Source organism: Odocoileus virginianus, chromosome 5 (genome assembly GCF_023699985.2).
Source record: "Odocoileus virginianus isolate 20LAN1187 ecotype Illinois chromosome 5, Ovbor_1.2, whole genome shotgun sequence".
NCBI lineage: Eukaryota > Metazoa > Chordata > Mammalia > Artiodactyla > Cervidae > Odocoileus > Odocoileus virginianus.
The window spans coordinates 3,525,097-3,552,652 of NC_069678.1; the positions used below are offsets into that span (position 1 = coordinate 3,525,097).

Genomic DNA, 27,556 nt, shown 5'->3' on the forward strand with positions numbered 1-27,556 from the left:
CACTCTAACTTCTCTTCCTGGAAAATATTGCTCCCACATGTCTGCCTGTTGGATACTCCCTGTCATTTAATCCCGAGAACACAGTGCTCCTGAAGTAGGCTTTCTCTGACCACTTGGTCTAAAGAAAGCCCACAACAACAAAAAATGCTCTCTACCACTTCACCTTATTTTACTTTCTTACAACTTCTCTTTCAAAAATAGGTTTATTTGCTTTATGTCTTTCTTCTTCTCACTAGAATGTAAGCTCCATGCAAGCAGGGACCTAAATTAGTCTTTTATTTTATTTGTTTTCAGCTGTGCTAAATCTTCATTGCTACCTGTGGGTGTTCTCTAGTTGCAGCGAGTGGAGGCTACTCTCTAGTAGAAGTGCGTGGGCTTCTCATTGTGGTGGCTTCTCTTGTTTGCAGAGCATGAGGTCTATAATGTGCAGGAGTTATGGGCTCAGGAGTTAGGGTGTGTGGGCTTAATTGTCCTGAGGCATATCAAATCCTCTTGGACCAGGGATTGAACCCATGTCCCCTGCACTGGCAGGCAGACTCGTAACCACTGGACCGCCAGTGAAGTCCCTAATCTAGTCTTGTTTATTGCTGTCTCTTCAGGATGCAATAACCACACCTAACCCATAGTAGACACAATATGTATTCATTCAATTATGTCTTCAAATATTGTTTCTATTTATTTATTTATCCTAATTATTATTAGGGCTTCTCTGATGGCTCAGCAGCAAAGAATCTGCCTGTAATGCATAAGATGTGGATTTGATCCTTGGGTCAGGGAGATGTCCTGGGGGAGGAAATGGCAACCCACTCCAGTATTCTTGCCCCAAAAGTCCCAGGGACAGAGGAGCCTGGCAGTCTGCAGTCCAAAGTGTTGCAAAGAATTGGACATAACTGAACACACACACACACTTATTATTAGATGGATGTTGGAATTTCTGGTTTTTTTCCTCCATGTATTTGAAATTTTCTTGCAACTTTACCCCTTTGAGAATTTCAGCTTAAGATTTCCAACTAATTCATTTTCCCATGGAGTCTGGTCTGCTATTGAAATTTTGTTTCAACAGTAACTTTTTAAAATTATAAATTCTTTAATTTCCCTTATAACTGCCTATTGTTCTTGCTTCACGTATGTAACATTTCCTTTATCTCCCTGAATATTAAAATATTTTTAGACTCTATCATCTCTTTTACTTCCATTATATATTTTGTTTGTTAACTGCTTTAGTTTTCTAACCAATTAGGTAAATACACTTATGTTTATTTGCCTTTAATTACCCTGTAACGCTTTGAGATCAGTATTTTATTATGTCAATATATTTGTAAAAGTTCAACAGCCCTAGAGAGCTTATAGTATCATTTATCTTAGTCTTCCTTATTTTTTTCAACTTAGAGCAACAAACATTTATTAACCATCTACTGTTTTCCAGGTACCAAAGGTGACAGACAGCTAATGAGCTCAGTGCCTGACACCTAGACTCCCATAAAAGATACATGTTGGCTGAAAACATGCTTAATAATAAAGGGATGAAGAATTAAAATATAAGAGGAATCGGGTGGGATATTATAAGAGGGAATATTAGAATTTTCAATATTTCAGACTTGGAACAGTTCTGTATGGTCTTTTGTGATTGGAGTGGGTCCAAGAGATGGTAGGAAGAGAGGAAGTGGAGACAGGAGTGACTCTTTGAAAAGTAAGGTGTTGATAAACAGTAAGAGTGTAAGACTGTTTTGCTATTGTTCTCAACAGGGGGAGTTGCCTCAAAGGGGGCATTTGGCAGCGTCTGGAAATACTTTTGGTTGCCACAGTTGAAGGTGTTCTACTGGCACCAAGTGGCTTGAGGCCTGGGATGCTGCTAAACATTCCATATAGTGCACAAGTTAGCCCCCATGGCAAAAAGCATCTAGTCCAAATGCCTTAAGTTTCAAGGTTGAGAAGTCCTGCAGAGGGGTGTGAAATCAGAGGGTGATTTCCGTATTTAAGGTGAAGAGAACAATTATAAATTAGGTGCCTATCTTGATTACATTTCAACTTTTTTGTTTACCATGTAAAGGGGAATATTACCCTTAACTGATCTCACTGTCTATAACTTTTCTATCTTGGGGATTTAACCTGAACCCCCAGTTCCACCCACTAAGTAGTTTTGGACTACTTTTTAGTAGTCCAAATTAGTTTTTGAACTACTAATTAGGGCCAGGCACCTAATTTCACTCACCCTAGTTCCATTTATGTAAAATAGGAAATAATACCTACTCAGCAATATTGCCGTGAGGCTTAAATGAGATAATGTATGTGAAAGTGCCCTACACATGCTTGGTATGTGGTAGGCAATCAATAAATATTTATTGAATCCAAAGATATGAAACCAAGGTTTTGAGTGCTTTAAGAGAAAGAGTGAATCATTAAAAACATATATTAATATTGTTATTTTGATTTCTACTATGGTAAATTTTCTTTTTTAGCATTTGCATTTTGTGTTGTCTATTCTAATACATGCATTAAAATTTTATTTCAATATATAGGTTATAAACACTATCCCTTTTATTTTGGTAGTCACTGGTTAATTTTATACTGCCACTTTGTGTAATCACCATACTTTTGGGTAGAAACTGCCTTCTTTTTACTAAAAGCAAAGGAAATACATAAATATTGATAAAGAGCTGACCATTAAAACTAATACTTCCCAACTTTTCCCTGATAGCTCACTTGGTAAAGAATCCACCTGCAATGCAGGAGACCCTGGTTGGACTCCTGGGTTGGGAAGATCCGCTGGGGAAGGGATAGGCTACTCATTCCAGTATTCTTGGGCTTCCCTTGTGGCTCAACTGGTAAAGAATCTGCTTGCAATGTGGGAGACCTGGGTTCGATCCCTAGGTTGACAAGATCCCCTGGAGAAGGGAAAGGCTACGCATTCCAGTATTCTGGCCTGGAGAATTCCATGGTCTGTATATAGTCCATGGGGTCACAAAGAGTCGGACACAACTGAGTGACTGTCCCTCCTTCCAACTCTTTATATCAACAGGTTGTGGCAAGTGAAGAAGATCTTGTCCCACCAAGTCTGGTGGAGCCTCTTCCCAGGGCAGATGGGTTGGACTACAGGATAGCAGCTCACATCGTATCCATCCTGCCCTCTCTCTGTCTGACAGAGAGGGAGAAAAAGGTCAGACGGTACGAGAAATCCAAAAAGTACGCATACTTTGAAAAGTATGAATTCTCTCTTAAAATCATTACTATTTTAATCTGAATAGAATCTCCGTGAAATATTCTTACCTGAAGAAGAAAATGAAAGCGAACCAGTGCCCACAGGCCCTCTCCTGCTTAACTATCACGATGCCCATGCCCACAGGAAGTACGTGCTAAAGGTAATAATTGACCAGGTTACCCAGAGGATAACTGATGCAAGAAAGCTCATTTGTGGTTATTCAGTTGTAGAAATCTTAATTGGACAGCTTTACCAATGCTAATTAAAAGTTATCTACAAAGTAGACACCTGCAAAGTAAGATCTTGGAAAATGGACATGAATGAAGGAAAAAGTACACCAGCAAAGAAAACCGGCCCACGTATAGACGGCCAATGAACCATTAAATTCATTGCAACTACACCAAATACGTATTAAAACCTTACAGTTATGTGCTTTATATATCTGCTAATATGAAAGAAAAAAAAAACTAGTGGAGGCAAGAAAAGAATCTAAGAAGGGAGGCAGGAATATATTTGAGACTTTGGCAGTTTGTCACTGTGAATAAGGAATCCATCATTTCTGTGCACCAAGAATCTCTGGCAAAGTGAGAAGTAGCTTTTTTTGACCTTCAGCAAAATACCAACAGTTTGTCTTCCCCAATTACCATTGATTTCCCCTGTTCCCAGATAATGAGAGCAAAGGTATCATGTTTTGCCTTCTCCATATGCATAAGGCAGTTGACAGCTTATTTTAACGTCTTCTGTCACATTGCTCTTTTTCATCAGGACCTAAAGAATTTTGATCCAGTTCAAATTGAACAAGAGATGCAGTCCAAGTTGCCACTGTGGGAATTCCTTAAATTCCCTCTGCCCCCGCCATGGAATAGCACAAAACGTCTAGCTACAATTCATGAGCTCATGCACTTTTGTACAAATGGTGAGTACATTGCTTCATTGTAGCTTAAACTCATTCATTTATGGTCATGTGTGCCTCTAATGATTATACCCCAATCTGCAAAAATATTTTTATTGTTGTCCTTTCAGAGGCTGTGGAGTATTTTGATTGACTACAGTTTCTTTTTATTTTGAATAATGTCATTAACAGCAGGATGATAACTATAACATTCTTCAATTTGATGCCCTGGGTTTTCATTCCACTGTGTTTCTACAAGAGTAATCCCCTTCTTTCTTCCTCCTCCCTGCCTCCCAACACCCCCTCGGCCCGTCTACTCATTAACATGATTGGAGATGACATAGTAGTCCCCATCCTAGTTAAGAGCAGAACTGAGAGCACCCCTTGTGGGTGTAGTGTGTATGCCTGGGTGTGGTGTGTGTGCGTGTGTGTTCAGTGGTGTCTGACTCCTTGTGACCCTTTGGATTGTAGCCTTCCAGGCTCCTCTGTTTGTGTGATTTCCCGGGCAAGAATACTGGAGTGGGTTGTCATATCCTCCTCCAAGGGATCTTCCCGACCCAGGAATTGAACCCATGTCTCCTGTGTCTCCTGCATTGCAGGTGGATTCTTTACTCACTGAGCCATATGCTAAGTGTTAATTCCAGTTCATCTCTCACAATAGGAGGGTGTGTTGTCTGTTTTTAAGAAAGAAGGGTCATTAAAAATATCTAAAATCAGCTTCTTATTGCAGAGCTCATGGAGATTTTAAGATAAAGACAATCATTTCCTGAAACACAAATCTTATTTCCAGCTGAAGCAATAGGCAGATATATTGCTGCTTATAAGAAATAGGAAATTACATAGACATCTTGATTTGACCTAGATTTAAAAAAAGTGCATATTCTTCCTTCTCCTTTCATCTAAGAAAGTTATGAAATATTTGTACTTGGATTTCTTTTTTTCATATTTTAGTAGCCTTAGTAATAGCCAGATTTTTAAAAAATTTTTAACTGAAGGATAATAGCTTTTACAATGATATGTTGGTTTCTTTCATACAACAACATAAATCAGTCATAAGTATCGTATGTCCCCTCCCTCTTGAACCTCCCTCCCAACTCCCGCCCCATCCTTCCCCTCTAGGTTGTCACAGAGCCCGGGATTGAGCTTCCTATGTTATATAGCGGCTTCCCACCGACTGTTTTAACACATGGTGATGTATGTGTTTCCATGATGCTCTCTTAGTTGCTCCCACCCTCTCCTCCTGTTGTGTCCACAAGTCTGTTCTCTACATCTGCATCTCTATTCCTGCCCTGCAAATAGGTTCATCAGTACCATTTTTCTAAATTCCATATGTATTCACTAATATATGACATTAGGTCTTTTTCTGACTTACTTCACTGTGTATAACAGGCTCTGGGTTCATCCACCTCACTACAGCTGATTCAAATTGGTTCCTTTTTCTGGCTGAGGTATATTCTATTGTGTGTGTGTGTGTGGTGTATACACCACCACTTCTTTATCCATTCATCTGTTGATAGACATCTAGGACATGTCCTAGCTATTGTAAATAGTGTTGCAATGAACATTGGGGTACATGTGTTTTTTTGAATTATGGTTTCTTCAGAGTATATGTCCAGTAGTGAGATTGCTAGGTCATAAGGGTAGTTTTATTCCTAGTTTAAGAAATCTCCATACTGTTCTCCATAGTGGCTATATCAATTAATATTCCCACAAACTCTGCAAGAGAGGTTCCCTTTTCTCCACATCCCCTCCAACATTTATTGTTTGTAGATTTTTTTGGTGTTGGCCATTCTGACCAGTGTGAGGCGATGTCTCAGTGGTAAAGAACCTGCCTGCCAATGCAAGAGATGTGGGTTTGATCCCTGGGTCAGGAAGATTCCCTGGAGAAAGAAATGGCAACCCACTTCAGTACTCTTGCCTGGGAAATCCCATGGACAGAGGAGCCTGGTGGGCTACAGTCGATGGGGTCGCAGAAAGAGCTGGACATGACTTAGCAACTAAACAGCAGCAGATTCTGACCAGTGTGAGGTGATACCTCCTTGTACTTTTGGTTTGCATTTTGCTAATAATGAGTGCTGTTGAGCATTTTTTCATGTATTTATGATTCTGTATGTCTTCTTTGGAGAAATGTCTGCTTAAGCCTTCTGCTCAATTTTTTGATTGGGTTGTTTGCTTTTCTGATACTGAACTACATGAATTGCTTGAATCGCTTGTGTATTTTGGAGATCAATCCTTTGTTATTTGCTTTGTTTGCAATTATTTTCTCCCATTCTGAGGGTTGTTGTCTCATCTTGTTTATGGTTTCCTTTGCTGTGCAAAAGCTTTTAGGTTTAATTAGGTCCCATTTGTTTATTCTGTCTTTATTTCCATTACTCTAGGAGGTGTGTCGTAGAGGATCTTGCAGCCGTTTATGCCAAAGAGTGTTCTGCCTATGTTTTCCTCTAGGAGTTTTATAGTTTCTAGTCTATAATTTAGGTATTTAACCCATTTTGAGTTTATTTTTGTGTATAGTATTAGGAAGTGTTCTAATTTCATTCTTTTACACATTAGCTGTCCAGGTTTCCCAGCACCACTTATTGAAGAGACTGAAAAAAAAAGAAACAAAATTCTTAATACTGTCATGCTGTCCCCTCATGGAAATGGGTGTAGCCTAGTGGTACTGGGTGTGTCGTGTCTATTTTTCCATATTCATCCTCTTCCTGGTGTCCTGAGAACATCTGGCCTTTTCCTCTCTTCTGCCACACTGCTCTTCTCCTTCTGCCTTGTGATATGATCTCATTCTCTCTCTACCTTGGTTCTACACACAGCACAGGATTTTTTTTTTAATATGAGAAAGTACATTTATTGAATCATTTTTCACAGTAGCAAAATTCTAGAAACAAACTATCCCATCAAAAGCTCTCATTAAAATATGAGACACCTGTGTGGTACAAGATCATGTATCTTAACAACTTGGAGGGCTATCTCTATCATGATCTGGAACAGTCTTCTAGATAATTAAGTTTAAAAAGAAAAGGAAACCAAGGATAAGAAGAGGATGATTAGTATGCTAACATTTGCTTTTGTCTTTTATGGGAAAAATATGTAACACATATTCTTTTTTATACAATTTCTCAAAGGTCATACTCCAGTTATATTTATTATAAAATATTGGCTCTATTCCCCACATTGTAAAGTGCACAAGATTCTTATTTTTGTTGCCATCACTGAAACTTCCCATATACATATCCTGCTCGTATGTCCCATCCTGAACCCTTATTCCTCCACCTCTCCTTCCTCTTTTATCCTTCTTCATGTTTAAGTGAAAGTTGCTCAGTCGTGTCCAACTCTTTGTGACCCCATGTACTATACAGTCCGTGGAATTCTCCAGGCCAGAATACTGGAGTGGGTAGCCTTTCCCTTCTCCAGGGGATCTTCCCAACCCGGGGATTGAAGCCAGGTCTCCCACATTGCAGATGGATTCTTTACCAGTTGAGCCACAAGGGAAGCCCAAGAATACTGGAGTGGGTAGCCTATCCCTTCTTCAGCGGATCTTCCCGACCCACGAATCTAACTGGGGTCTCCTGCACTGCAGGCAGATTTCTTAATGCTTAATAGGTCCAAATTCTTGATTTCCTTGAAAGTTGTTCCTTCACAGTGCTCTTTATTTCAGTAAATAGCAACTCTTTTCTACCAAAACCTTGGAGTCATCCCTGGTTCTTTTTTATGCCCCACAACCAATCCCACCACATCTCTCACTACCAGCCCGGCCCAATCCGGCACCACCTCTCATTTGAACTATTTCAGGAATTTTCCAGTTGGTCTCCAGGTTTTCCCTTTGTTTAGTCTTTTCTTCACATAATAGCAGGAATGACTCTTCCAAAAGGTTAGTCAGATCCTGTTTGTTCTTGGCTCAAAACCCTCTCGTGATCACCCATTTCCCTCAAAGTAAAATCTAAACTTTTTGAGCTAATCCTCTAATTCTCATTGTTCTACTCCACTCTATCTCATTGACTTCACTGTGCTTCCTTGGACAAGTCCATCACACCTCTGCCTCCACCTCTGCACTAGCTATTTCCCTCCCCTGCCTCCATCACCCTACTCCCAGATAGTGGTATGACTCCCCCACTTATTTCTTATTTTTGCTTTACTTGTTTACAGGACTCTGCTCTGATATTTGTTGTTGTTTAGCCGCTAAGTTGTGTCCAACTCTCTTGCGACCCCACAGAATATAGCCCACCAGGCCCCTCTGTCCATGGGATTTCCCAGGCAAGAATACTGGAGTGGGTTGCTGTTGCCTTCTCCAGGGCATTTTTCCCTACCTAGGGACCAGACCTGCATCTCCTGCATTGCAGGCAGATTCTTTACCATCTGAGCTGCCTGGGAAGCCCTGCTCTGACTACTTTATATAAAGTAGAAGTCCCTCCGCAGTCATTATTACTGCTTATCCCCTTATCTGGCTTTACTTTTCTTCTTGTTTCTGATAGAGTATACAATTACCTGTTTATTCTGTGTTCCCAACTGCTAAAATAGATACTCTGTAAAGTTAGGAGTTCACTGATATGTTTGCTGCTATAGTCCTTTTATTAAAGTTACTGACAACTAGTAGGTGCTCAAAAAATGTTTGTGAAATGAATGAATGAATGAACAAACTTAATTTTGTCACCTTTGACTTTTTCCTGTCTCTTTCCTGAATTTCCTTGTGTTTTTTCCAAAAGGAACCTTCCCGCTCTACTCTTCTCTGTTGGAGAGGAAAAATGGAGGTGACCTCAGATTCTTTGATCTGTCCCTATCATTTCACTTTCCCTCACTGAATTCCATGACTGTTTGTTAATACCTACCTCCTACCTCTCTATCTTGAACTTTTGAATTGCAGAACCAAGTCTTTTCTTTCAATGTCAGGCAAAGAAAAATACGTAGAGTGTAAAGCCTAGAACATAGAAAACAAAAATGAGTGCATGAGTGAGTGAACACACAATTTCTATAAAATATTAAATACACAAATTAATATAGCCCCTTGGAGGCTGATAACCTTTGAAATAAAGTTATGAAAAGTTCTGTAGCAGTTTATTGGGTGGAAAGATGCCTTTTCTAGGGCTTCCCTGCTGACTCAGATGGTAAAGCGTCAGCCTGCAGTGCGGGAGACCCAGGTTCGATCCCTGGGTTGGGAAGATCCCCTGGAGAAGGAAATGGCAACCCACTCAGTACTCTTGCCTGGAAAATTCCATGGACAGAGGAGCCTGGGCTACAGTCCATGGGGTCGCAAAGAGTGGGACACGACTGAGCGACTTCACTTCATGCCTTTTCTAAGCCCAAGTGAACAGAAAAGCCTACTAAACGTAACAGCCTATATTAGACACAAGTGAGTGATTTCTGTGTTAAATTACAACAGCGGCAAAAGATGCTTTTGCTTAAAATGACATTTTCTTAATTTATTAATGTATAGTTGATTTACAATGTTGTATCAATTTCTGCTATACAGAAAAAGTGACTCAGTTGTATACATATATACCTTGTTTTTTACATTCTCTTCCATTCTGTTCCATTTCAGAGTACTGAATATAGTTTCCTGTACTATGCAATATGACCTTGTTGTTTATCCATTCTATATGTAATAGTTTACATCTACTAACCCCAAACTCCCAACCTATCTTTTCCTCACCTCTCTCCCCTTTGGCAACCACAAGTCTATTCTCTATGAAAAAATGACAAGTTTTAAACATATTCAACCAATACTCTGGAAAAATCAATGTGAATCAGTCCGGACACCTCATATTCATTCATCTATGAAGCAGTTTGTGAGCATTATCTTGATAGATCTTGGCTAAGTTTCTCATTATGAGTTGCCTGTGATATTTGTTGCAGAGTTGTGGTGCCCTTGTGTAAAGTCGGGTCAACATGCATTATGGCGTGATTCTTTTGTCTTTCTGGTGGACTGACCCCCTGTTGCTCCTGTACTATATGGTAATAAAGAGTGTTTCTAAAAGCACTGGTCTGCTTTCTTACAGAAGTCTTGAACTGGAATGAAGTAGAACGAGCCTTCAAAGTGTTTACTTTTGAGAGTCTGAAACTCTCTGAGGTTGATGAAGATGGGAATCTAAAGCGTTCTAGGATGATGTATGGGACAGATTCTGAGATGTTCAACATACCATGGGACAACCCTTCCAGATTTGCTAAACAGATAAGGCAACAATACATCATGAAAATGAATATCCAAGAAGCCAAACAGCAAACAGGTACACTGCCTGGAGGGAACAAAAGGCATTCTTATATTGTATGATTGTCCATTTGTCTAGTATTGTATCTTTACTCTGCCTAGATGATGGAACCAAAGACAGAATTTTATTTCTGAATCAGAATTGGTCAACACCTATGCCAGATGATGAGCTCAACAAAGAACCATCAGATCATCATCAGCCTGGTAGTAACAAGAAATCCTTAGACTCTGATAGTAGAGAACCGATAGAGCAGGAGAGAAACTTGAAGTCTCAGCTCCAACCTGAGACTCTGGGTGAGCAAATGTGTGTGTGTGTGTGTGTGTGTGTGTGTGTGTGTATAGATACTGATATAGAATGTATGAACCAAAAAAATTCAAAATACATTATTTATATTTAAATGCCTCCCTATTTCAGTTGAAAAAAATGGTTCATCTTGTTTTATTAATTAAACTTTGTTACTGTTACTCAGTAACTACTCATTTTTTAAAAAAATTTATTGAAGTAGAGTTGATTTACAGTGCTTTTGGTATACAACAGATTGATTCAGTCATACATTTTTTTCATATTTTTTGCATTGTAGGTTATTACAAGACACTGGATATAGTTCCCTGTGCTATATAGTAGGTCCTTGTTGTTTATCTGTTTTATATGTAATAGTATGTATCTGTTGATCCCAAACTCCTAATTTATCCTTGTCTCCCCAAGTTCTTTTTCTACATTGGAAATCTATTTCTGTTTTGTAAATAAATTCATTTGCATCATTTTTTGGACTCCACATTTAAGTTACATTATATATTTGTTTTTCTTTGTCTGATTTATTTACTTAATGTGATAATCTAGGTTCATCAACGTTATTGCAAATGACATTATTTCATACTTTTTATGGTTGAGTAATATTCTACTATGTATATTATATATGGGTGTATATATTGTGTGTATATTATATGTATCTATTATGTATACATATATATGGGCATATATGGGTGTTTTGTTTATCCATTCATCTGCTGATGGACATTTAGGTTTCTTCCGTGTCTTGGCTATTGTGAACAGTGCTGCTATGAACATAGGGATGAGTGTATCTCTTGAATTATAGTTTTGCCTAGATAGTATGCCTGAGTGGGATTGCTGGATCATACGGTAACTATTCTTAGTTTTATAAGGAACCTCCATACTATTCTCCATAGTGGGTTTATTTACCAATTTCCACTCCCATCGACAGTTTAGGAGGGTTCTCTTTTTTCCACATCCTCTCTCACATTTATTATTTGTCGAGTAAGTCCTCATTATTTCAACTCTTGTTTTTCAATGTATCATTAAGTCCTTTTAAGCCACTCTTACTACCTTTGTAAATATAGTATGGTGACCAGAATTAAAACTTTTATCATTAGTATTTCACAGGGTTATTATGATTATATGCAAAAAAACTATCCAAAATCACCCCCAGTAGCTATGAACTGTGTAGTACAGAGCTTGGTACAAAATCGATACTCAATGAACGTCAGTTCACCTGAACACCCTCCTGCTCAGGTAATTATTCTCATTCTAGAATAAATCATAATAAATATTGTAATATTAAGAGATATATAAGCATAGAAGAATATTAGGCTAAATTTTTATTGAGCTGTTTTACACACAGCTGTTAGATATATTACTTAAAATATGGTTCTTCTATTACCCTGCTTATAACCTTCAATGACTCCTCGTTGTTATTTGTTGCTAAGTCAAGTCTGACTCTTTTTGCGACCCCATGGACTGTAGTCCGCCAGACTCCTCTGTCCATGGGATTTCCCAGGCAAGAATACTGGAGTGTGTTCCAGGAGTGGGTTACCATTTCCTTGTCCAAGGGATCTTCCCAACCCAGGGATCAAAACTGTGTCTCCTGCGTTGGTAGGCAGATTCCTTTCTATTCAGCTATCAGTGGCTCCCTACTACCTACAAATAGGACCCAAGTTCTTGACTTGCTTTACACACTTTTTCAGCACTACCAAATTATTTTCCCAAACCCTTTCCACTGTTTCACTTTTGTTCTCTGAGCACATGCTGTAGTCAATATAATTCGACCCTATTTCCTCTAGGCAGCCTGCTCTTTTCTATCTCTAACTTTTTCCCACAGTGACTTCCCACTAGAGTTGTCTTTTTTATTATACTGAGGTTCAAATGACACTCCCATGAAGCTTTGTTAGATGTGTTGATCTGGAAATGCCTTGCTTACTATTCCCATGCTCATAATTAATATATGCTTCCTTTATAGCGTCAGTTATTTCCTACTCTGCTGTGCTGTGCTTTGCTTAGTCATTCAGTCATGTCTGACTCTTTGCAACCCCATGGACTGTAGCCCGCCAGGTTCCTCTGTCCATGAGGATTCTCCAGGCAAGAATACTGGAGTGGGTTGCTGTGCCCCTCTCCAGGGGATCTTCCCAACCTAGGGGTCAAACCCAGGTCTCCCACGTTGCAGGCTGGTTCTTTACCAATTGAACCACCAGGGAAGCCCAAGAATACTGGAGTGGGTAGCCTATCCCTTCTCCAGGGGATCTTCCCAAACCAGGAATCAAACTGGGGTCGCCTGCATTGTAGGTGGATTCTTCACCAGCTGAGTTCCCAGGGATTTCCTACTACTTATAACAGTTATTCATATGCCTATATTAAGGCTTCCTTAATACTATAGCTTCTTAGAGATCATAAGTATGTATGTTTATATTAAAAACTTTAACTGTATACTACATCATAAAACAAATTTTCACAGATCAAAACTACAGAGTATGTTCTTGAACCACAAATAAATTATGGAAAATATAGATACAATAGGAAGAACAAATAAAATGAAAATTTTGGTCCTTTGAAAGATTTTTAAAATTGAAAAGTTTTTAGTGAATGGCTGATCACAAAATGAAGCATGAATTACTGTATTAGAAATAAAATTAGTTCAGGAGTAAAAATCATTGGAAATAAAGAATCAGATTTCCCTTTGGTGCTATAGAAATTTAAAAGAGAGTAAAAGGATATAAGGGGCTTCCCTGATAGCTCAGTGGGTAAAGAATCCGCAGCTTTATTTGAGTATGTCTAAAAATGAAATGAGCAAATTACTAGAAGAGTACAACTTACCAGCATTCACTCAAGAAGAAATATAAAACCTGAATATCTTATAATTATTTAAATAAATTAAGTCAATTTAAAAACTTCCCAAAGAAGACATGCCAAACCCAAATAATCTCATTGACTAGTGATATTAAACACTCAAAAAAAAAATTTCTAAACACTCAAAATATAGTTACAATCTTAACAAAAATTAATTCCAGGAAATATAAAAGGATTATTCTCTTCTCATTTTATGAAACTAGCATCAGCCTTATAATAAAACTGTCAAGTGTAGCACAACAATAAAAAAAAATTAAAACTCAGTTATTCATGAACGTATATGCCAAAATCCTGAATAAAACATAAGCAAACTGATCTAGCAATATACAAAATCATAATAATCAGGACAAGTTTTTGTAACAAGCAAAAGCATACATTGTAAAATCAATATAATTTATCAGTTAACACACTAAGAAAAATATAATCTCAGTAGATGGAGAAAAAAAATATAGCAATTTATGAAAAACAAACTGGCAATAGAGAGAAAACTTCTCTACCGTATAAGTTTATTTTAAAAATTACTACAATGAACATTATATATCAAGATGAAAAGTTAAAAGATTTGCCTTGATCAGAAGGTTATCCACTGTAAACTCTCATATTTAGAATTACATTGGAGATGCTAGCCAACTCAGTAAGGTAAGAGATAAAGCTAAAATGTTGAAAAGAAGCAAAACTGATATAATTTGTAAATTGTGTGTAAAAAACCCAAAAGGATCCCCCCAAAAAAGTCAGGAATTATATGAAAGTTTGATAAAGAAATGTGATTGTGAAATAACATGAGTAAGATGTCTGAAGTGCTGGGGACTTTTCTTTATCATTATTCATTATACCAAGCATTTAAGTTCTTTGTACTTTTCTGTATTATTTCAATTTTTTTTCAGTTTCTTTTTTATTTCCATTTATTTCTATTAGTTGGAGGCTAATTACTTTAGAATATTGTAGTAGTTTTTGCCATACATTGACATGAATCAGCCATGGATTTACATGTATTTCCCATCCCGATCCCCCCTCCCACCTCCCTCCCCACCCCATCCCTCTGGGTCTTCCCAGTGCACCAGCCCCGAGCACTTGTCTCATGCATCCAATCTGGGCTGGTGGTCTGTTTCACCCTTGATAATATACATGTTTCGATTCTGTTCTCTCAAAACATCCCACCCTCGCCTTCTCCCACAGAATCCAAAAGTCTGTTCTGTACATCTATGTCTCTTTTTCTGTTTTGCATATAGGGTTATCGTTACCATCTTTCTACATTCCATATATATGCGTTAGTATACTGTATTGGTCTTTATCTTTCTGGCTTACCTCACTCTGTATAATGGGCTCCAGTTTCATCCATCTCATTAGAACTGATTCAAATGAATTCTTTTTAATGGCTGAGTAATATTCCATGGTGTATATGTACCACAGCTTCCTCATCCATTCGTCTGCTGATGGGCATCTAGGTTGCTTCCATGTCCTGGCTATTATAAACAGTGCTGCGATGAACATTGGGGTGCACGTGTCTCTTTCAGATCTGGTTTCCTCGGTGTATATGCCCAGGAGTGGGATTGCTGGGTCATATGGAAGTTCTATTTCCAGTTTTTTAAGGAATCTCCACACTGTTCTCCATAGTGGCTGGACTAGTTTGTATTCCCACCAACAGTGTAAGAGGGTTCCCTTTTCTCCACACCCTCTCCAGCATTCACTGCTTGTAGACTTTTGGATAGCAGCCATCCTGACTGGCGTGTAATGGTATCTCATTGTGGTTTTGATTTGCATTTCTCTGATAATGAGTGATGTTGAGCATCTTTTCATGTGTTTGTTAGCCATCTGTATGTCTTCCTTGGAGAAATGTCTGTTTAGTTCTTTGGCCCATTTTTTGATTGGGTCATTTATTTTCTGGAGTTGAGCTGGAGGAGTTGCTTGTATATTTTTGAGATTAATCCTTTGCCTGTTGCTTCGTTTGCTATTATTTTCTCCCATTCTGAAGGCTGTCTTTTCACCTTGCTTATAGTTTCCTTTGTTGTGTAAAAGCTTTTAAGTTTCATTAGGTCCCATTTGTTTATTTTTGCTTTTATTTCTAATATTCTGGGAGGTGGGTCATAGAGGATCCTGCTGTGATTTATGTCGGAGAGTGTTTTGCCTATGTTCTCCTCTAGGAGTTTTATAGTTTCTGGTCTTACATTTAGATCTTTAATCCATTTAAGCTTATTTTTGTGTATGGTGTTAGGGAGTATTCTAGTTTCATTCTTTTACAAGTGGTTGACCAGTTTTCCCAGCACCAGTTGTTAAAGAGGTTGTCTTTTTTTCATTGTATATCCTTGCCACCTTTGTCAAAGGTAAGGTGTCCATAGGTATATGGATTTATCTCTGGGCTTTCTATTTTGTTCCATTGATCTATATTTCTGTCTTTGTGCCAGTACCATACTGTCTTGATGACTGTGGCTTTGTAGTAGAGCCTGAAGTCAGGCAGGTTGATTCCTCCAGTTCCATTCTTCTTCCTCAAGATTGCTTTGGCTATTCGAGGTTTTTTGTATTTCCATACAAATTGTGAAATTATTTGTTCTAGTTCTGTGAAGAATACCGTTGGTAGCTTGATAGGGATTGCATTGAATCTATAGATTGCTTTGGGTAGTATAGTCATTTTGACAATATTGATTCTTCCAATCCATGAACACGGTATATTTCTCCATCTGTTTGTGTCCTCTTTGATTTCTTTCATCAGTGTTTTATAGTTTTCTATGTATAGGTCTTTTGTTTCTTTAGGTAAATATATTCCTAACTATTTTATTCTTTTCGTTGCAATGGTGAATGGTATTGTTTCCTTAATTTCTCTTTCTGTTTTCTCATTGTTAGTGTATAGGAACGCAAGGGATTTCTGTGCTATTTTACACATATTAGCTAGTGCTTTATATTAATAGCAAGCCTATGAGGATATTACCATTAGCCTAATCCTGAAGATGAGCAAACAAAAACTCATAGGGTTTAAGTAACTTGTTCAACCACCTGTGAGCAGGAAGTCAGGACTCCAAAGAGGGATCCAAACCGATGCTTCCCCCAGTGTGTCTTGTGGCTTCCTCAGTTCCAAGAAATTCCTTGTAATGCATCTAATGGTTTAACCATATTCATATTCTCTTCTTCATGGTTATACATATCCAATTTTGTTGCCTTTGGGACCTCCTAGGACTGGTTGCTTACCTTCAGGGCTGGTTCCTTACCTTTAGGGCTGGTTCTCTATTTCCCTATCCTAAATACGCTTACCTATTAGCCTAACTCACAAAAAATTAACTTGAGATATTATGGCATTAGTGAGTCCTAGGGAATATAAACATATGACAAAATTTTGAGTTAGTATAGAGCCAGAATAAGCCAGGAGAGAAGTAAGGCCTGAGGGGTTTTTTGTTTGTTTATTTTGCCTTTTTTTTTTTTTTTTTAAGCAATTGGTACATAGTTTTCCTCAGGCAACTTTTGCCACCTGGTGGTCAAACCACATAAATTTGTGTTCTGAATCCTGGTGCAAAGTAAATGTTTACAGCAATTCCCTAAATCATCATGGCTAAAAATGCTATAATGGACAGTGTATCCTAGAGGCCAAGCAATCTTGAACCCATGGCCTGTGAGGGATTCTACCTGATGTAGGCTGGCCTATGTCAAGGAATTGTTATATTTGGATGGAGATGGGTAGCTGACCCTTGATGCCTCACTGAGGCTATTACATGTAAGGGAAATTTTTGTTGTTGCTAATCTTTTGTTTGTTTGTTTGTTTTTGCATTTTTCCCCTAACTGAGTCACATTTCTGAAGCAGCCACTTTAAATCTCTAAACAAAGCAGAAACTGTTCATACATTTCCTGCACAACCATCTCAGCATCAAATACATAGAAAAGCCTGTTTCTGGACTTGAAGGGCTAAATACTTATGCTTTTCTCAACCAAACAGTAGATTTCCATCTGTGACTGCTTTTGAACTTGATGGGGCCTATTGGATATTTATGAAAAACCTGAGAGTTGATAACCATGAGGCTATAGGTTTAGATGTGCCCTTTATGCTTGTTGAGTGTTTTTTTAATAAAGTAACTGCTTTGCAGAGGGATCTTGTTATCTCTAAAGTAAAACAGATTAGGAAAGCTGTTTTTCAAAGGGATGAGAATGCATCCATTTCCAGATGTGTCAAAAACTACTGAATCACACTGTCAAAGGATTATGCGGTTGAAGGAAGAAATCAGGAAGAAAGAAAAAAAAATGACTTTTACTCTACTACTAAATAGAGTTCAGATTAGTCTTAAAATGTTCTTTCCTTTGACAAAATATCTGATGCACAGTTTTTTAAAACATATTCTCTAAACTGGAGACTTTTTTTCTATTGGATCCTTAGACACTGGAGGGAATATCAAGTCTCCCAGAAATCTGGCAGCCCATAGAATAGAATAATTTTTATTCCACAGATTGCATATCAATTGCTTCAAGGACACTTGGGACATAATGGTCTATTTAGAGTCATAGTTGGCCTGAGTTTTCTCTTGAGTGTCTGTATTATATAAATATTAAAACTGAATTGAATTTATAGTTTTCTTATAAATCAGAATGGAACATTCATGCTGTCACCCTCACCAGCCCAAGGTGAGATGGAACTAGTAGCAAAAATATAAGTAGCTATGCTCCTCGAGGCAAGTAAAACATTTGGCCTATCTTGCTTAGATGTAACTAGCTACTCCCTCTAGAAGCCCAGATGTGGTTCTCTTTGCCATGCAATGAAAATTTAGATCTTGTGAAAGTGAAAGTTGCTCAGTCATGTCCGACTCTTTGTGAACCCATGGACTGTCCATGGAATTCTCCAAGCCAGAATACTGGAGTGGGTAGCCTTTCCCTTCTCCAGGGGATCTTCCCAACCCAGGGATCGAACCCAGGTCTCCCGCATTGCAGGCAGATTCTTTACCAGCTGAGCTTATGCTTACCCCACAAATAAGCTTTTGTTGTGGGATTTCTTCCACATTTCTGCACTCTCTCTATGGCTCGATATTTATTTCCAGTTTTAATACATGATGTAGATTTCTCTTAGTCAAATATATATATATATATATATTTACTGAGTTCCTACCATGTATTGGGTGCTCAGAGTATGGTTAGGGAAAATAGAAGTTCTTATTCTCCAGGAATTCACATTTGAGATGGAGAGACACAAATATTGTTAGGCATGGATAAATGCTATGATCAAAAATCAAATAGGATAAGAAGCAGAAGACTCTTGAGGAGGTGACAATTGAACAGCAATATGAATGAAGGCTTTGAAACAGATGACTATCTAAAAGCAAAGCATTCCAGACAGAGAGAAAATCAAGTTCAAAAACTTCAAGATACAACAAGCAAGCCAGTGAGTCTGGAGTGGAATGAGCCAGGGAGAGTGGAAGGAGGTGTGATTGGAAAGTCAAGCTGGAGCCATTTTATATATGACTTCCTAGGGATTAATTTGCTGTTATTCTGAGGGTGATAAAAAGTCAGACTGGCTGTCTTTCAGCAGTATGACAGATATGTTACAAGATTCAAACCCCCCCCCTTTATTACTTTGGTCAGATTTGGAATATGCTATGTCCCTGATTTCTTTCTTTATTAGAGATTCACAGTCACAAGAGCATATCACAAATTCTGAAACATTCACAGTTAAGTGTCTCTGTTTATCCATGTGAAACTCATACATCATGGAATTCCTCTACATAACATATCTGTTAACTTTAAGATTTGCTGAGACAGGGTGATTCAGAAATCAACAGCATCAGTCTCTTTCTTCTCTCTCCATTTATGGCTGTGTTTTTAGTACTCAAGGCGGTTATCACAGTCCCAGTTATCACATAAGTATACTCTTTGGTCACAGGGAGAGCTAGTGTGTCCATGATAAGGGGCCCCGTGGAATGCAGCTCCCTATTCATTTTATTCATTTAACTAACTTTTAAAAACTCTGTAAATCTGCAGATGCCCATTAAATGGGTCTTAAGTTAATAAATTGTTAATGAATGTGGATAAAGCTTAACAGGATAGTGTCTGGTATTGCTTTTTCTAGTAGGAGGTGCTTTTTTAAGGTGGTTCTCCTTTCCATACATTCCTGCTGCTGTCCTAGTCTGTCATTCATAAGATACAACCCAGAAATTTGAAAAGGCTTTGTGATAGTACCAGCATCATAACAGACAACAGTGTGTGGTGAGCAGTTGACATAGTTTAATCAGTAACTATTTGCAGCTTGCAAGATAAAAGTACATTGTCAGAAGCGAGCCATACAGTCTGAAGGCAAAATATCTAATATATGATTTAGGAATGTATTATATAGGGAGCTGGGTTCTTTTCAAAAGACTTAGTATAGCTTTTCTAGGTAGACACTAATTTAGAATTATCGACAAAAACACCTTTTTGGAGGCATGAAACATGCCTTTCAGGAATTACCTTTTCAGCACAGAAACATAGATCACATGGCAACAGAGAGGCACAGCATTGACCAAAGAGAGAACAAAGCCCAAACACAACTGGATGTTGGTGTCTTTGATTTACAGAGCAGACCATGAACAATGAGATCAAAGATGAAGCGGTCACAAATGCTGATCTTCTTGAAAAGGTAGGGAATTATTGCCCTAAAAGTGTAGATGCCAGTAAGATCTGAGAAAACCATGAACTAAAAAAGAGAGAAACTTAGCAGGAAGGAGCTGATACTAGAGGAGAAGGGATTGTTCAGACACCCCCCTCCCTAGCTCGGTTCCAACTGGAGAGAAAGGAGTTAATTTCACTAGCCGCTCAAGCAAAACTTCCAGGCTCCATGCTTCTCTCTAGACAGTGTGGCTTGGCAACGTCACGAACACCTGCTGACCATACAGCTATGTAAAACTAATGCTGTCTTGAAGTGAGTTCAGAAAACCTGCCTATAATTGCTAACAGGACTCAGAAGAGTATAACCTAACAATAAAAATATTTAGATTATGTTGCCCATAAAAAAAAGAGTCAAAGGCATACTTTTTCTGGCAGCAGTTCTCTTAAAATGTTGCCATATGGATTTATACATATGCAGATTTCCCCCAATTAGATGGAGTGCATGCTAGTTAGTTGATGGAGTCCAAGAGGGCTTCATTTGGACTTAAACAAATTAAAGCTGAAATTGTATTCCTCTGATTTTTTTTTTTTTTAAGAAACCAAAGAAGATGACTGTAGAAGCTGAGTTAGACGACATAAAGAAAACCCAGCAACGCAATCTAATGGACTGGAGTTTTACTGAACATTTTAAACCAGAAGTTCTGCTTCAGGTATTAATGGGCTATGAGTCTCATCAGATTGGTCTGGGGAGGCTCAGTGTGATTTAGAACAGTTCACTTCTAGGTCACTCTCAGATCTATTTCAGATCAATATTCCCATTTACTTCAGCTATAAAGTGAGTTTTTTCCCAGACTGTGCTATGCATGCCCAAAATAGTTTAAAATATACTTTCTTAAAGGATGTTTTTTTATGAAGTCTCTTAAGAAAAAAAAAAAAAGATATGTGCATGACTGCTGCACATGTTTTTGTTTTTTTTTTTTTAAACATAGTAATAAAAGTAAGATGTTATTGGGAAGCAACCTTATATTTCCCCATATTGCCTGTTAGCTCTCTTCAGTTTTCGCAACATTTCTAAATATTTTCTGATGCAATTAACAATTCAGTGTAAACTGTGATGGCTAACATTTACTGAGCACTTAACATCTGCTGCTGCTGCTGCTAAGTCGCTTCAGTTGTGTCTGACTGTGCAACGTATTACTAGCTTATTTAATCTCTTCTAATCCTATGAAGTAGAAACTATTTAAATAGTAGAAAACTGAGGCACCTGAACCACCAGTAACTTTTGTCCAAGGTCACACTGGAAAGGGTCTCACTGGTTGATGAATGAGAGAAGCAAGATACCAACAAACCCAAGACATCAGACCCAGAACCTGTGCTCTTAACCAACACGCAAAATAACCACTACGCAAAATAACCACTGCGCAAAATAATGAGTAATTCTAAAGCTCTTTTTGTTGGTTTTACATTTTATGCAAAAACTTGTACACTGTTTTCTTTTATCCTTTTAATTTAAATTTTACCTTTATCAAAATTTTACGTCCACTTATTTTTTAAAGCCAAAACGTTGTGTAAAGAGTCTTGTGAAAAGTACCAGGTCCCTTCCATACCCATGGAGCTTTTCAGGTGGTTCAGTGGTAACAAATTTGCCTGCCAATGCAGGAGCCAAATCCCTGAGTGGGGAAGATCCCCTGGAGGAAAGAAATGATAACCCACTCTAGTATTCTTGCCTGGAGAAGTCCATGGACAGAGAAGCCTGGCAGGCTACAGTGGATGGGGTCGCAAAGAGACACAACTGAGCATGCACACACCCATGCCATGACACAATTCCCAGAGGTAAAAATCTTCAAGGTATTTACCTGTTTCTTTTGTTACTTAACTCAGTTATTTCTAAATAACAAGATATTTAGTTATCATCATCAACTGACTCCCTCTTGAACAAACAACTTGCCCACCCCCGTATAAAACACACTGAGACATGCACATACACTCACTCATACACTCCTATACATACATATATACACTCATAAAGTCAAACCTTGTCAGTCTCTGAAACTTTTTACCATATTGTAATTTTTTATTAGATTTCAAGATTTATCATATTTCAGTTAGATAAGTGCTATTCACAGCTGACACAATATGAAAAGGCAAAAAGATAGGACATTGAATGATGGACTCCCCAGGTCGGTAGGTGCCCAATATGCTATTGGTGATCAGTGGAGAAATAATTCCAGAAAGAATGAAGAGATGGAGCCAAAGCAAAAACAACACCTAGCTGTGGATGTGACAGGTGATGGAAGTAAAGTCCAATGCTGTAAAGAGCAATATTGCATAGGAACCTGGAATGTTAGGTCCATGAATCAAGGCAAATTGGAAGTGGTCAAACAGGAGATGGCAAGAGTGAACATTGACATTTTAGGAATCAGCAAACTAATATGGACTGGAATGGGTGAATTTAACTCAGATGACCCTTCTATCTTCTGCTGTGGGCAAGAGTCCCTTAGAAGGAATGGGATAGTCATCATAGTCAACAAAATAGTCCAAAATGCAGTACTTGGATGCAATCTCAAAACTGACAGAATGATCTCTGATCATTTCCAAGGCAAACCATTCAACATCACAGTAATCCAAGTCTATGCCCTGACCAGTAATGCTGAGGAAGCTAAAGTTGAATGGTTCTGTGAAGTTCTACAAGACCTGGAACTAACACCCAAAAAAAGATGTTTTCATTATAGGGGACTGGAATGCAAAAGGAGGAAGTCAAGAAACACCTGGAGTAACAGGCAAATTTGGCCTTGGAATACAGAATGAAGCAGGGCAAAGGCTAATAGAGTTCTGCCAAGAGAATGCACTGGTCATAGCAAACACCCTCTTCCAACAACACAAGAGAAGACTCTACACATGGACATCACCAGATGGTCAACACCGAAATCAGATTGATTACATTCTTTGCAGCCAAAGATGGTGAAGCTCTATACAGTCAGCAAAAACAAGATTGGGAGCTGACTGTGGCTCAGATCATGAACTCCTTATTGCCAATTTCAGACTTAAATTGAAGAAAATAGAGAAAATCACTAGAGCATTCAGTTATGACCTAAATCAAATCCCTTACAATTATACAGTGGAAATGACAAATAGATTCAAGGGATTAAATATGATAGAGTGCCTGAAGAACTATGGATGGAGGTTGGTAACATTGTACAGGAGACTGTGATCAAGACCATCCTGGAGAAAAAGAAATGCAAAGGAGAAAAGGAAAGATATACCCATTTGAATGCAGAGTTCCAAAGAGTAGCAAGGAGAGATAAGAAAGCCTTCCTCGGTGATCAGTGCAAAGAAATAGAGGAAAATAATAGAATGGGAAAGACTAGAGATCTCTTCAAGAAAGCTAGAGATACCAAGGTAGCATTTCACTCAAAGATGGGCACATAAAGGACAGAAATGGAATAGACATAACAGAAGCAGAAGATATTAAGAGGTGGCAAGAATACACAGAAGAACTATACAAAAAAGATCTTCATGACCCAGATAATCATGATGGTGTGATCATTCATCTAGAGCCAGACATCCTGGAATGCGAAGGAAGTCAAGTGGGCCTTAGGAAGCATCGCTATGAACAAAGCTAGTGGAGGTGATGAAATTCCAGTTGAACTATTTCAAATCCTAAAAGATGATGTTGTGAAAGTGCTGCACTCAATTTGTCAGCATATCTGGAAAACTCAGCAGTGGCCGCAGGATTGGAAAAGATCAGTTTTCATTCCAATTCCTAAGGAAGGCAGTGTCAAAGAATGCTTAAACTACTGCACAATTACACTCATCTCACACTCTAGCAAAGTAATTCTCAAAATTCTCCAAACCAGGCTTCAACAGTATGTGAACCGTGAACTTCCAGATGTTCAAGTTGGATTTAGAAAAGGCAGAGGAACCAGAGATCAAATTGCCAACATCCGTTGAATCACAAAAAAAGCGAGAGAGTTCCAGAAAAACATCTACTTCTGTTTTATTGACTAGTGCCAAAGCCTTTGACTGTGTGGATCACAACAAACTGTGGAAAATTCTTAAAAGAGATGGGAGTACCAGACCACCTGGCCTGCCTCCTGAGAAATCTGTATGCAGGTCAAGAAGCAACAGTTAAAACAGAATATGGAACAACAGGATGGTTCCAAAATAGGGAAAGCAGTATGTCAAGGCTGAATATTGTCACCCTGCTTATTTAACGTATATGCAGAGTACATCATGCAAAATGCCAGGCTGGATGAAGCACAAGCTGCAATCAAGAGTGCCAGGAGAAATATCAATAACCTCAGATATGCAGATGACACCACACTTATGGCAGAAAGTGAAGAAGAACTAAAGAACCATTTAATGAAAGGGGAAGAAGAGAATGGAAAAGTTGGCTTGAAACTCAATATTCAGAAAACCAAGATTGTGACATCTGGTCCCATCATTTCATGGGAAATAGATGGGGAAACAATGGAAACAGTGAGAGACTTTATCTTTTTGGGCTCCAGAATCACTGTAGATGGTGACTGCAGCCATGAAATTAAAAGCCACTTGCTCCTTGGAAGAAAAGTTTTGACCAACCTAGACAGCATATTAAAAAGGAAAAACATTACTTCACCAACAAAGGTCCATCTAGTCAAAGCTATGATTTTTCCAGTAGTCATGTTTGAATGAGAGTTGGACTATAAAGAAATCTGAGCCCCGAAGAACTGATGCTTTTGAACTGTGGTGTTGGAGAAGACTCTTAGGAGTCCCTTAGACAGCAAGGAGATCCAACCAGTCCATCCTAAAGGAATATTCATTGGAAGGACAGATGCTGAAGCTGAAACTCCAATACTTTGGCCACCTGATGTGAAGAGCTGACTCACTGAAAAGACCCTGATGCTGGGAATGATTGAAGGCGGGAGGAGAAGGGGATAACAGAGGATGAGATGGTTGGATGGCATCACTGACTCAATGGACATGAGTTTGAGTAGACTCTGGGAGTTGGTGATGGACAGGAAAGCCTGGCGTGCTGCAGTCCATGGGATCATAGAAAGTCAGACACAACTGAGCGACTGAACTGAACTGATTCACAGCTGCACTGTGTAGTATCCTGGATTACATTTCCTTTTTATTTGTTTAGTTTGATAAACATTTGTCATTACTCTCCCCCAAATTCTCTACTCTAGAGTAAATCTCTGCTCAGTACATTCAAACCTAACAGGTATTCCATCAGTTGTGTTGTCTAAGCAATATCTTTCCTGTGTATTCTGAACCTCTGCTTGCCCTCTACTTGTTTTCTGGGTTTACAGGGTCACAGGTGAACAGGAATTTTGCCCAAGGATGGACAGGAAACTTAGTAACACCCACACTTAGAAGATATTTAGATAACATTTGAGACTTAGAGTTGATGCTTGAAAGGGTTAAAACTTTGAAGGATGTTGGGATTGGGTGAATATATTTTATACATGGGAAAGATATGAATTTGAGAGGCCACAAGGTGAACTGTAGGCTTCCCTGGTAGCTCAGCTGGTAAAGAATCCGCCTACAGTGCAGGAGACCTGGGTTTGATCCCAGGGTTGGGAAGATCCCCTGGAGAAGGGAAAGACTACTCACTCCATTATTCTGGTCTGGAAAATTCCATGGACTCTATAGTCCGTGGGGTCGCAAAGAGTCAGAACCAACTGAGCAACTTTCACTATCAGTGTGAATTGTTTTATGTTGAACAGTGTCCCTCAAAAGGTTTTTTAGACTCCTTATACCCAGGACCTGAAAGTAGATTATTTGGAATTAAGGTGTCTAAATGATGTAATTAAGTTAAGATGAGGTCATTATAGTGAGCTCCAATCAAATGTGATTTATGTCCTTGTAAGAAGAAGAAAATAACCAACTAAAGACACACAGGGAGAATATTTTGTGACCAGAGAGGTGGAGATTAGAATGATGCAGATCCAAGCTAAAATATACCAAGGATTGATGACCACTGCCAGAAGCTACTATACAAAGCTGCAAAGGAAATTGTACCAGTTCTCAGAGAGAGCATGCTACACAGCTGTGGTCCTGCCATCCCCCTTGCTGTCATCCTGGCCAGATCCTTTGCCTCTATTTCCAGTTAGATACTGTCTTCTACAGCCCATGCTGTCCTCTCTCTTGGGTTACTCTCTTTTTGTAGGGGACTGTCTTTTCAAGTTGCCTCCTGAGTTAACATAAATGGCAGGGAACTTTTTGAGGTGATGGATGTTTGAAAATACCTTAATTCTATACTTTTAACTGCCAGTTTGGCTTTATATAAGATGCTAAGTTAAAAAGTATTTTCCTTCAACATTTTGAAGCCATTCCTCAATAGTCTTCTAGCTTTCCAGATTGTCCTTGAGAAGAAAAAAAAAACAATGAAATTCTGATTCCTGATCAGTTGAGTCTGTGTTTTTTCTTCTCTCTGTAAGGTCTTTAAGATTTTCTTTTTGTTCCGGTGTTCTCGATTTCCTGTTGATATGCCTTGATGTGTGGTTCTATTCCTAATATTGCACCAGGGAGCCCAGTATAATCCAGAATCTCTGATCATTACATTCTGGGAAATATTATACAGTCATCACTCTAATAATCACCTCCCCTCCCTTTTCTTTAGTCTTTCTTTCTGAAACTCCTGTTGTTCTGATATTGGACTCCTAGACTGAACTTCCAGTTTCCTTATCCTTTCCTTCCAAGTTTCCAACAGCTTTTCTTCTTATTCTGGAAATATGTCTCTGCTTTCATCGAATTTTTCTATCGAGTCTTCTGTATCTGTTGTTATAATATTAATATCATAAGGTTATATTTATAATTACAAATTACATTTATAAAACATACTCTTCACATTCCCTGGTACCGTATCCTCTCTTATCTCTATGAGGATACTAAAGTCCTTTGAAGTCTTCTCCCTGAAAACTCCTTTCCCCAGGTTTTAACTATTCTTTTGTTGGGGAGGTGTCTTCATTTTTCATATTGAAGAATAGCATCTAGTGATATTTGCCTCTTTGTTTATATTCATAATGAGATACTAAAAAAATATGATAGGAAGTACTACATAAAGTCAAAGTGGGGGAAGTTCTCAATAACCTGACCTTGTTGGTGGGTGATTTGGCTGGGTGTGGGGGGGCGCGGTTCTTGAAAGACCCATGAATGTTGATGTATTAATTCTATATTCTTGTGCCATTTAGAGTCTCTAGGGAAGAAAGTCTGATCTCTCATCTTCCAAGACCTAACTTGTCAGGGTTTTAGGAGCTGAAGAATGATGGAGGGAAGGAGTTTCAGATTTCTTACCACCCAGTGTCTAGATCTGCACTGTCCAATGTGGTAGCCGCTAGTGTCACATGTAGCTTCTGAGTACTTAGCAATTTTTGTATTGATGTTAAATAAAATATATAGTTTAATTTTACCTTAACTTTTAAAATATGACTACTATAAATTTTTAAATTACTCACATGGCTCACATTTGTGGCTCACCTTATATTTCTATTAGACCATGCCAATTCAACTTTTACAGAATTCTCTTTCATCTGTGGTACAGCTCTCCCTCGGTGGTGCCCAGGGTCCCTCCCCTTAAAAATCCACAGGGTCAGC

At 38.5% G+C, this 27,556-nt stretch overlaps 1 protein-coding gene across 3 annotated transcripts in view; it reads left to right on the plus strand.

Moving 5' to 3' along the window:
• Window positions 1-27,556, plus strand: part of SPAG17 (sperm associated antigen 17) — a 250,171-nt gene that overhangs the window by 88,563 nt on the left and 134,052 nt on the right. For all 3 annotated transcript variants that reach the window (XM_070467229.1, XM_070467228.1, XM_070467230.1), the window contains exons 11-17: window positions 3,020-3,157; window positions 3,246-3,359; window positions 3,965-4,115; window positions 10,079-10,306; window positions 10,390-10,581; window positions 19,945-20,006; window positions 20,572-20,685. In XM_070467229.1, coding sequence (XP_070323330.1) covers window positions 3,020-3,157; window positions 3,246-3,359; window positions 3,965-4,115; window positions 10,079-10,306; window positions 10,390-10,581; window positions 19,945-20,006; window positions 20,572-20,685 — 999 coding nt within the window. The remainder of the gene's footprint in view (window positions 1-3,019; window positions 3,158-3,245; window positions 3,360-3,964; window positions 4,116-10,078; window positions 10,307-10,389; window positions 10,582-19,944; window positions 20,007-20,571; window positions 20,686-27,556) is intronic.